Source organism: Gavialis gangeticus, unplaced genomic scaffold (genome assembly GCF_001723915.1).
Source record: "Gavialis gangeticus isolate Ggan-Ray unplaced genomic scaffold, GavGan_comp1, whole genome shotgun sequence".
NCBI classification, from domain to species: Eukaryota; Metazoa; Chordata; order Crocodylia; family Gavialidae; genus Gavialis; species Gavialis gangeticus.
In genome coordinates, this window is record NW_017729004.1 from 58,906,602 (window position 1) to 58,917,322 (window position 10,721).

Consider the following 10,721-nt stretch of genomic DNA (forward strand, 5'->3'; position numbering starts at 1 on the left):
GGGGGGGTTGTTCTAAAATGATGGACATGTGAAAAGTTTTACACATTTCAGTTGCCAGCCCTCTTCCCAAGGGGATCCAGGGCCCTTGGGCCTCCATGTACTCAGCACCTCTGCTAGGGAGCACAGTGCCTTTGTCACTGGAGCCAGGGCTATGGACTAAGGCTATGGCTGGGGCTAGGGGCAAGGTGCCGGTTGAACTTGGGGATGCTGCACAGGCTCTGTCTGCCCCACTTTGACTCATGGCTCTGGCCCCATCCCAGCACCTATAGCCATATCCTGGCCATGCCCCGCCAGGCGGGCCTGGCCTGGGGCAGGCCAGTTGCATTGCAGCTCCCACAGGAAAAGCCCAGCCTGGCCCTACCGCACCCTTCCCTAACTGGGGAAGGGATGTGAGGCTGGGGCTGCATGGCCTGGATGTGGCTGCAGGTGCCAGGACAGAGCCAGACCTGGGAGTCAGACAGAGCTCGCAAAGTGTACCTGGCCAGGCTGGTGGCCTGCCCCCACCCCCGGCACCAGCCTGTAGCCCCTGTGAAAAAGGCACCATGCTTCCCAGTGTGTCCTGGCTCCAACCTGCAGCCCTGGCTTTGGTGACAGAGGCACTACACTCCTGACACCTGCTCCAGCCCAGCCTGCTGCCACACAGTGCCCCAGTACACGTGTGTGTGTGTATGTTCTAGATTTCCCTTTCTCCCCTCCTGGATTTTCCTAAAAGAATTATGGTCACCCTAACTAGACAGCTGAGTAGTTGTTAGGTGTTTAAAGATGGAGCAGGATTTGGTTCTGTCTCTAAAGGTGGAAGTAGATGGACCATGTATGTTGATCAGGATAAGGCAGTGGACGTGTGCTCCAGTAATTCTAACCAGCAACAATTTTCTCTCTATCCTCCTAACCTCACAGTAAGACCATCTTTGGCTTCTCCATGCTTGCAGGACTTTTTGTACTTAAAATGGCAGTTGGCTGGGTGAGAGGAAACTGTGAATTAGGGGGCAGTTAGACAGAAAGGGGAATAATGCTGTTTAACATCAGGCAGCCTAAATAATGGAAGTGTAATGTGCCACATAGGCTATAGACTTGGATACATGGTCTGAGGTGCTTACTGAATTGTGAGATGTAATCTCATCTGCATGTGCAGGGAATGTTTCTGCTATTATACTACATTCCTTATTTATCAAATTAAAAATTCTTCCCTGTACTCTCATACATAATATCAATTTTACAACAGGTATGTACTGGCATGATGTGGGTGGCCTTTAAGCACATATGGATTTCCACAGAAATCAAATGTCAGCCTGAGGAAATGCTTATCTTAGGTTGTTCACTTGTTCAGGGGCTGGAAATTACATGGAATCCTTATCTGATATTTTCCAAGCAGGCAGCTTTTACTGTATTCCCAGGACAGCAAGATAAAGCCGACTTAGAAGAGAACTGCCAAATGTGATTGTTCAGCCCCTCAGGCACACAAGCATGTTCTACTTCCCACCTCTTTGTTCCAGGGTGGCCCCGCCTCACCTTCCTCTCCCATTAACTCCTCAGCCTTTCTGTCTTTGGCACAAGAAGCCTGAGCTACTCTCAGTGCAATCCCACATTAGATTGGAAGGGGGCACTATGGCTCCTTTTGTCATCTTTTTCTTGTGTACATAATGGGCAACAGGAGCAGGACTGATGTCTCACCTAGGAGAGAGCCTCCACACACTCAGACCCATCCCATAATTATATAGTGTCCAGTGTACCAAAGGGTATTTGAGCAATTTGAATACATTACTCAGTATAATAAATAAATAGATAAACAAATACACAAACAAATAAATATTGAGCAGCAGAACATATTGCTCAGTATGCTGAGCCGCAGAATATGCTGCTCCTTTTTTTCTGGGATAAAGCTATTTCTTCTAAATCTCCTTGAGGAAAATAGAAGCTTAATCAAAGAAAAAGTTGAGAAAGGAACTAGATGCCTTGATTAAATAAATTACCCTAGTTACATCTAAAATTAGGTCCAGCGTGTGTGGGATCATTCATATAATTAAAGCTAACTCAGTAAACCTTTGATTCTTTTGCAGAAAGGTTGGTAAAAATCCTTACTCAAGTTTTTGTTTAGACAATGCTCAAAAGCTTCAATTTAAACTTAAAGGAGGGGAATCACCTTATTCAAAACAAGGTTGTCTCAGCTAGTATAAAGTCAAAACCAAGGTAAAAGATGCAGAATTCCGAGAAATGGTTCCTCTTCCTTCTTGACACCCATGTGACATCACCTCAGCTCCAGGTCAAATGCATCTAGCCAAGATGAAAGTGTGGTGCTTCACATTACAATATTTCTGTACTACTTCCAATAGCAGTTACAAGATTGTTAGCCAACTGTTACAGACTTCCCCAAACCCTGCAAACATATATAGACAGAGTGAGTGAAGAAATGGCACAATTCATGCAGTAAGAGCGTAACTTTGCACAACTACTAAACAAGGTAAGTTTACCATCAAGTCAAAATTTTTCATAACAGTGGTTGAGCAACTTAATGTGATACCAGTGGTTGAATATTTCATCTCAAGTTAGTGCCTATACTAAATGCCTAAAGTTAATGCGGATATACATGCAAACCAGTGCTATTCAAGCCTGAATTAGTTTGCATCCAAATATGCTACTATGAAATCTGTAGGAAAACTCCAGTTGAGTTCGAGGGAGAATGACCTAGCCCCATATTGGTAACTGTATAAGTAAACGGGAATTTAAGGTACATAGTTAAGGTACTTTTATATTTCTCCCAATCTGGAAGCGTTGATGATATAAAGCAGATCAGTCTTCAGGCTACAATATTTTGTGCTGGATGCCAATGGTCCTTAAAGGATATTTTAGTAGGTAGAATAGCCAGGATGTAGGGACAAACCAGCTGTCAACTTGACCCCTGGACACCCCATGCACTAGGGTTGAGAGAAGAAATGGGGTAACAGTAGCTATAGCCACCTATGACACCCAAGGATTCCCTCACACATGGGGAAATGGATCCAGAATCTGGCTTCTGTTCAACTTAGGAATGATAAAGTTGGAATACAAACATAACCAGATGTAAAATGTACAAAAAGAAGGACTTCCATCAGCTGCCTTTAGTGACTCTTAGAATTCATTTGGCCTATTATCTTTAGAAAAACTAAAGCTGTTCTGAAAAGCTATTTCTCCCACCACTACAGTGGTAAGTGGTTTGGGAGTAAGCTACCTGAGAGAGACAGAGCCTGGTTTGGTACTTTTGTTGCAGAGATCAAAAGAAAACCTTGAGCTAAAATATTTTTCAGTTAAATGTCAAGCATTTCAGTTAAATGTTGTCAGCATTCTCTATGAGGCCTCTGCTCTCTGAATCTCATTGGTCTTGTGGAGTATGCTTACCTGCACATATCATAAATCCTACCTTTTTTATTTTGAGCAGTTGGCTTCAGGGTTAGGGATTTTTTGAGGAGTTGGAAATTGGACCTATCTGGTTCGATGAGGAGGGTGGGGCAGTTTGGTCACTTCATAATTTGCTCTTGCTACTTAATGCATGGTTTCCAAATAATATAAAACATGCCCAAAACAATTTGGAACGTAGAGACATGAAACAAAGCACCCAGAACAATCTGAAATATAAATATATTTGCGTAGTTGTGTACTTATTCACCTATATCCTAGTTGCAAAGTAAGATTAGGTTGGTTTGGGTTGTCTACATTCCTGGTATAACTACACTGAAGTCAGTGGAATTGTATTACATTATACTCTGCATAAATTAGTTTTACATATGATATTTTAAAACAATATCATGTAATCAAAATAATCTAAAATTTTAAGTCATCATATATAGCCCGTTTGAGCCTGTTTATATTAGAAAATATGGATCTGATTTTGCAGAGTGATGGGCACTTTCAAATCCTGTTGAATCAATGGAACTTGATGGCACTCTGTAGTTTACAAGATGACCTTAGCATCATGTAAAATTGGGTCCTATGTGAAGAAAGTTTTCCTTTATTATTACACTATAGTATAGGTTTGCAGCAGGTATCGTTCTGAAATAGGAAAGAAAAATTTCTAGCATGTGGAAGATTTGAAATTCAGGATAAAAATGATCCACTCTGATTATTTTATGATGATGATAATATCAAAATCAGTGACAGCAATGGTTGTGTGGTGTGAGGAAGGAAATGATTTACCTTCAAGTTAAATTTCTACAGGTTGTCATTTTTCCATGCTAGAATTAAAAGAGACTGTTTTGAATTTGAATATCTAAACTTTTTTTTAGTTATTCTGTCTCAATAATTATCTAGAATAAATATAAACTACATAGTTCATTGTGGCATCTGAGAATACCCTATTATGGAGCCAAGACAAAGAGGTCTTTAAGGATTTTAGTAATAAAATATAACACCAAAATGTAGCCAAATAGTATGACTGAAGTGGTGAGTGTTGTTATTAAAACCAGATACGCAATACCACATGTAGTGTGAAAAATTATTGCTTCTGTCTCATATGATTTCACATATCTTCTTCATTCTAAAAACAGAATCTAAGCCTCCTGCATGGTTTCTTCTTTCTAGTACCCAGAGTTGATGGTTGCTTCTTACAATAATAATGAAGATGCTCCACATGAGCCTGATGGGGTGGCCTTGGTCTGGAACATGAAGTTTAAGAAGACCACACCAGAATATATTTTCCACTGCCAGGTAAGATACAGTAAGCCATCCATTTCACACAAGACAAGGCAGAGTTTACGATGCAGTGGATCTTCCCACTGTTTAGATGAAGAGACTACGGTTAAAAATAGGCAATTTTGGAAAAAGTACAGGCAGAGACTAATGTTTTTAGAAGGCATCAATCCTCCTAAAACAATAAGGCATTCCTGTCGGGGACTGTGTGTCATTCTCTGTCTATTTAAAACAATCCCCTCAGAGAATTAGCTTATAAAGACCTTGCACTTATGAAGTAACTGTGGCATGCCACTTCCTCATCCAGGCAGCAACATATGCTTTCCCAGCCACATTCACTTCCTCACAGCCCCTGTATTCCAAGCTGTCTACTCTTGCTTCAATGTTGTCCAATGTGATTTTTCAGCTTTGAAAGTATTAACTGCACAGTGCATTTTTGAATGTTTGCCTTGATAGCTTGGTAAAAAATGATCCAAATAATCTGAGGAGATTTTTCTATCAATTTGACTATCCTGCAGGCTACCAAGCTACCATTTAACTCACTCAGTTCTACTGTATGAACAAGTTATGCTAGGAGTCTATCAATAACGCAAAAATAATTGGGTGCTTCATTTCCTTTTGTCTATTTATATTTCTTGCCCCATTGTTTTTCTCTCTGGCATGACAGTCTGAAATCATCAGAATTTTCTGTTCATATGCTTTATTTCCATCACTTTGCTCAGATAGCAGAATGTGACTCAGGCCAGTACTTCAGTGCCCTTATTAATACCTTTCTATTGTAATTAAATGCAGAATAGTAGCATGCAATAATCATGTGGAAAAGTTTCAGTTAGAAAAAACTTTCCCATCAGAGATTGTAGAACTGAATGCAGATTATTCTGTGGTAAAACTTGCTTCTTTTGGAAGGATATGTATTACCTGGCTAGCTGTGCAAGCTGAGTGTCATTTTACATTTAAGGACCAAACATCTTTTTGAACTAAATTTTTTGTTTGGACTTGGGTACATTATCAGATGTAACATAGTGGGAGGGAGTTCAAACTGGAGTTACTGCATCAACCTGATTAAGTAACCTTTAATTCTGGGCATGTTTTTCTAATTTGCTATTCCAAAAAACAACTTCACAAGAACCCTGGGTCTGCACAGTAAATATCCTGCACATATTTTTACCTTTGGAATAAAAACATTTTATTTTTTCAGGGTTTCATATGTGATATTCTTTTATATTTCTTCAGTATCTTATGCCCAGATCATTTTAAAGTGTTCCTTCAATTTATGTGCTAAACAAAATATTAAAGAGAAGAAAATACCCATTACAAAATCAAAAGGAATATTTCTTAGCTTAGAATGGTATTGTAAGTTAATGGCCAAATCCTGGCTAGACTCTGTGTATATTTCAGTACACTCAGCAACAAAGAGAGCAGCATACTCTGTTAGGTAAAGTAAAGCAAGGAGCGAATGGATTCACAAATGTATGAGCGCTCATAGATTCTTCCCTCCATAGGAAATACACGTCAAGGACAAAGGTATCCTCAACTTTTGACTGATTGAATTTGCCTAATTCTCCTACTGGAGTGTGAGGTAGAGTTCTCATTTCCTGCTACTCTCTAAGTCAGGGTGGACCTTTACAGCCTGTGATCTTTGGCTTGCTCATGTAGCACAGTGCCCTCCTACTACTCCTTGGGTTAAACCCTCTACCAGTCAGAATCAAGTACCTGTGAGAAATATGTTGTTTTATTAAAATATACACGGATATTTTGAAGCCTCTGGGAGTATCTACACATGCAATCAGTGTGCCCCCACATGGATCTGGACATGTGCCCGTCAGAAGCGAATTTGCTAATGTGCTGATATTTGAACTATGGTTGTTGTGAAGTTGATGCATGGAATTTTTCCTGTTTCCCTAACTGGCTGGACATAGCCTTTGAGATTAAATATGGCAGTGGAAGACATTTTACTTGGTCTGTTGAAGACAGGATATGTTTTAGCTGAGCTAACTGATTCAAATGGAAAATAAGAAGGCATTTTATCTTAGCTCAGAGTCTGGAAGTCAGTTCTGTAGATCATCATGTTATTCTATCAGTTAGTGGAAACCAACTGTATTATTATTTAGCCTCATATCATATATATTACAGTTTTGAAAGGGAAACAAACATCCCCTGACTCAGTCCTGATTCAGCCATTTCACTAGCTCTTATACCAGCCATGCCTCTAGACCCAGTTAAAATTGTGATTTGTTTTCCTCCACACCCAGCTGACATTGTGATTCCTCAGCAAGTAAAGATACACGCACACAACTTATCATTGCAGCTACATTGTCCAAGTATGATACACACTCTGCCTTAATCAACTTCCCCAAGAACACATTCATACTCTTTTTCAGAGTATTTTAGCATAGTTATGTTCTTGACAAACATCTCTTGGCCTTGACTAACCAATGCCATCTACACAGGCTAGAAACCTGAGCTTCCCACAGATGTCCTCATGCAATCATCAAGAAATTACTTCTTACCTTCCAAATAACTTTCTTGACAATACCTTGCATCATACATTACTTCATTTTGACTTTGAAAATTCAGCCTATGCCAGACAATTATGTACTGGTAGAAATGGGACTGTATCTGCTTGATTTATCCACTCACAATGGCTCTGAGATAGGCCAGAATTGCATCTTTACTCTGCCCACCCATTAGCTGCATGTGCCAGAGTACCACATTAACTGACAAAATTAAGCTTTTCTTTTCCTGCTTGGAAAAGAGACAAGAGCTAATAGTACCTGAGTACAATCTATTGCATTTCCTGCGCCTCATTATGTGAAGTTTCTACATTTGGTATGACACCCATAAATCTTCTGCCCCCTTTTTTACTAATATGTAAATACTAGGAGAGCTGGGTCTGTGGGACCTTAACTTCTTTTGTTCCTTGACCTTCAGAAACTTTTTGTTATTTAAACTTTAAATTATGTGGTGCTTTTATGTGATGTGCCTACAAAACAAAACTACATTGACAAAGATTTTTTTTGAAGTAGGAGGTGTAGGAAGGGAAAATGGATTTGTTTTAAATTACCCTATCTTCCCATTCAAATGACATCTGTCAGACTTTGAAAATCAGAGTTTATATTGCTCATTAGTGTCAGTTCTGGTATGCATGAACCCATCTGATCATCTAGAATATCAGACCTTCTGCCTTTTGGCTGGCAGCTTCATAATGAGATTCAAACAGGGAGAAACTGGTTATTTCAGACATGAATGTGTTTAAGCTCCAGACCTGGGAATTCTTGCAAACTGCTTCTGAGAAAATCATAAAATCCTAGAAAATTAGGGTTAGAAGGGACCTGAGGAGGCCATCTAGTCCAACCCCTACTCAAAGCAGGACAGTCCCCAATTATATCCTCCTAGCCCAGGCTCTGTTTAGCCAGATCTTAAAAACCTTCTCTTAAAAAATATAAAAATGCTGATGAAGACATTTCAAACTAAGCTTTAGAAAATACCTGCTAAGATGCTTTACCGCATCTTAGGTAAAAGAGAGGATAGGTGTACACCTCATAAACTAAATCAGAGGTGTATAAACTTTGATAAACAGCAGCTGGCTTCATCAGATGCTGTGAAGGAACTGTGCTGATGAAGTAAGCCACTGCTTATAAAAGCATATGCATCTCTGATTTAATCTATAAGGTACAAATTTATCCTGTCTTCTGCCTGACTCCAGACACATGGGGTTACTACACATTCAATTTATGGTGCCATACAAATGTGCCACAAAGAAGTTCCACATATTTTGTGAAGTACCTTTGTGGCTGGTTTGCCACTTTATGGCACCATAAAACATCTGTACATGTAGCTCTGTTAGTATTTATGGTGCCATTAACACATTAATTACACCATACTTATAATGTGTGCCGGGGCCTAAAACAGCTAACTACCTCTCTCATACTGCATATTAGTCATTTGGATGGACTTCATTTGAACAGAACCTTCAAAGATTTCATCTCTTGAGTACATTCTGTGAAGAGTTGAAATACCCAGTCAAGAGCTTTAATCTTAATTCTTTCTCTTTTCTAATATATATTAAAGGCTGCATCTACATGTGCAAATGCTCTTGGGTGGGTAAACCCAGCCCAGGTAGGTGTCTACATGTGCAGGGAAGTGGGAGCAGATTTGCTGCTGATGGCAGCAGTCTGCTCCTGCCCCTGCCAGCCTTGTACTGGCCCTCTACAGCAGCCAGGGGAAGCTCTAGGCTCCCCCTGGGTACTAGCCCAGGGCCTGGCAGGAAGCACAAGGCCAGGAGACAGCTGTCTCCCAGTGGAGGCTGGGAGATTGCTCCCTTCCTGTGGGAGCTGCCTGCTGAGGAGGTGGGCTCTGCCACTGGAATCCAGGTGAGGATAATGTCCCCATGCCACCACAGCAGGGAATTCCCAGCGCCTGCTCCCAGCCCTCTGCTACCCGGCTGACCAAGGCCAATTTCCTCTTAGTTGGCCATGTACATGTGCTGTACTGCACATTAATTACTCCCAAATGAATTTGTTACTTGTATTTACAGGTAGCCAATTCTCAAGATTTGAGCAAATTACCGCACAGTAGGCATCTGCATGTGTAGACAGTGATGCTCTAATCTTGAATAAAGCATCTCATGTAGATGGGCCCAAAGAGTACTTTCAGTAAGATCATTCACAAAAGGGTTTAAATCATTTTAGTACCTATTATTTTTGTCATCTTTTGTAAAAACTTTGGAATAGCCTTATCTGGTTGGACCAATGGTCTTTTGTCCATTATTCTTTCAGAAAGTGGCCAGTATCAGATGCCTCAATGAATGTTCAGTAATTGATATAATGGCTAATTATGGAATAATCTGTTAGTGAGGAAGGTTTTTTTTCTTAACATAAGCAGCTAGTAATTGACTTATGTGCAGAAACATGGGTGCTGATATCCCCTATAAATAATTATCTTAGCTATTGTAGCTGTTGATGAGATTCTTACTATTAATATCCATATCTAATCCTTTAAATTGTACTAAGCTCTTTGGCTCATTAATATAGTGTGGGTAACAATACGTTTCAGAGCTTAATTATATGTCATGGCAAAAATGCTTGATGATTTTTTAATGTTTCCTTTTAATTTCATTGAATATTCCCTTGCTGTATAGTAAAAGAAAGAATGAATTGCAGGTCCCAGCTAACCTTCTCTAATTCCATTTATTAGTTTACATACTTCTATCATGTTTTTACCTTTCCTTTCTGTGTTGTTTGGTAGCTTGATCAACAAGTCAGAGAGTCCAGAAGCTATAAAACAGTTTACTGAAAGTAACAATAGCAGATGACCTTCTATTGGGGAGAACTCCTGCAGTCTGCCCCAACTTGCACACACACTGTGAGAGACCTGCCCTCCTCCAAGCACCTTCCAGAACAGACAAATGGAACAATTTGTGGAGCTCTAACAACTGCTTGCACACTTGTGAACTAAGCGATCCTCACAAAGAAGTCTTTCTTTGCCACTGATAATCCTTTTACCCATGTCTGGATCTTTCTATTTCTGCTATATGTAGTGACATGCTGCCAGATTTTTAACAAGAAAGCCCTGCAAATTTTTTCCTCTTTAGTTCATAAATCCCAAGACCATAAGAGTGTGCGCGGTAGCAAAAATGGAGAGGCTGGGAAAAGTGAGGAACCGGGCATTTGGTTCATTTGTTTTTCTCTGTAAGCAAAAATGTTTTCTCAGAAACATAATCCAAGAGGAAGGCAACTTCCCTTGCCAAAGAAACATATGTTGGATGCTTTTCACTGTGCGTGGTTTTTGGTAATGAAAAATATACTAAACATATTGATAATACAGGATAAAGTTCAGATTGTATCATTTCAAATGAGGACAAGACCTTTTAGGAAAGATGTGGGGGTACCAACCCTCCGAAGCATCCTAGTCCCTTGATGTAATGTGATATATTCCAAAAGCAAAAAAATGTGGGCTTTAGAAGTATGCTGTGAGGCCCATGGTTGAGTCATCCCTTATAAGGATGGTTTGGCAGTATCCAGAAGGAGGGAATTCCCGCAAAGACAGGAAAATCACAGGGA

General features: G+C 40.0%; 1 protein-coding gene across 4 annotated transcripts in view; it reads left to right on the forward strand.

Moving 5' to 3' along the window:
• Positions 1–10,721, forward strand: part of DYNC1I1 (dynein cytoplasmic 1 intermediate chain 1) — a 365,136-nt gene that overhangs the window by 223,011 nt on the left and 131,404 nt on the right. For all 4 annotated transcript variants that reach the window (XM_019508454.1, XM_019508456.1, XM_019508455.1 and 1 more), the window contains one exon: positions 4,552–4,677. In XM_019508454.1, coding sequence (XP_019363999.1) covers positions 4,552–4,677 — 126 coding nt within the window. The remainder of the gene's footprint in view (positions 1–4,551; positions 4,678–10,721) is intronic.